The sequence below is a fragment of the Diaphorina citri genome, unplaced genomic scaffold (assembly GCF_000475195.1).
Source record: "Diaphorina citri unplaced genomic scaffold, Diaci psyllid genome assembly version 1.1 scaffold26004, whole genome shotgun sequence".
Classification (NCBI taxonomy): Eukaryota; Metazoa; Arthropoda; class Insecta; order Hemiptera; family Psyllidae; genus Diaphorina; species Diaphorina citri.
Genome location: NW_007403343.1, coordinates 1 through 755, shown reverse-complemented (window position 1 = coordinate 755; position 755 = coordinate 1). Strand labels below are relative to the sequence as shown.

General features: G+C 46.2%; 1 protein-coding gene across 1 annotated transcript; it reads right to left on the bottom strand.

Moving 5' to 3' along the window:
• Positions 1 to 46: 46 nt before the first annotated feature.
• On the bottom strand, positions 47 to 747 carry LOC113473350 (the record flags this gene model as incomplete). The annotated part of the gene is made up of 2 exons (XM_026833024.1): positions 294 to 747; positions 47 to 213 (listed from the first exon to the last, which is right to left on the bottom strand). Coding segments are annotated over exons 1-2 (575 nt in total), but the record flags the coding sequence as incomplete, so codon positions are not given.
• Positions 748 to 755: the final 8 nt, after the last annotated feature.

Sequence of the window (755 nt, the reverse complement as noted above, 5' to 3'; positions counted from 1 at the left end):
TCATAGGTGTCGATGAGCATGGCCAGTCTTGCGTTTTCTTGGGCACCTCTCGTCCTGGAGTTGTCCTGTTTGACAAGAGAAGTCTGGACTATCTTGGAGGTTGTCTGTGATGGGTTTGTCTCTGTTTATAGTATCAGGGAACTGTTTAGCAACTCCTCCGTTAGATATCATAGGTGTCGATGAGCATGGCCAGTCTTGCGTTTTCTTGGGCACCTCTCGTCCTGGAGTTGTCCTGTTTGACAAGATATCATAGGTGTCGATGAGCATGGCCAGTCTTGCGTTTTCTTGGGCACCTCTCGTCCTGGAGTTGTCCTGTTTGACAAGAGATGTTGTTGCTGAAGGCGAGGCTCTCGGATTTCCACAGGACGAAGCTGTTCATTCTTCTTATCCTGCCCATCTCCCCCAGGATTATCCTCATCCTCACTATCCTCAAACAGATCAGAGATAGACATGGGCTCAATGTAACCAGGTTCGACTTCATGCTCTGAAACAAAGTAGGAACGGAGGTCATTATTTACCGGCGGACTATCATCATCCGAAGCGAATAGTTCTTCTACAGTTTGATAGACAGATGTGTTTTGTTTGAGAGGCGTATTTGATTCTAGCTTTCTCTCTGGTGTACCGCTGTGGGGTTGTAGGACGGGGAAATATGAATCTATCCGTTTGACGGACTGATGCGAACCTATTTGTTGAACGGACATATTGGAATCTATCTTTCTTGTCTCTTTGAGACATAAACCATTCTGTTTGACTGG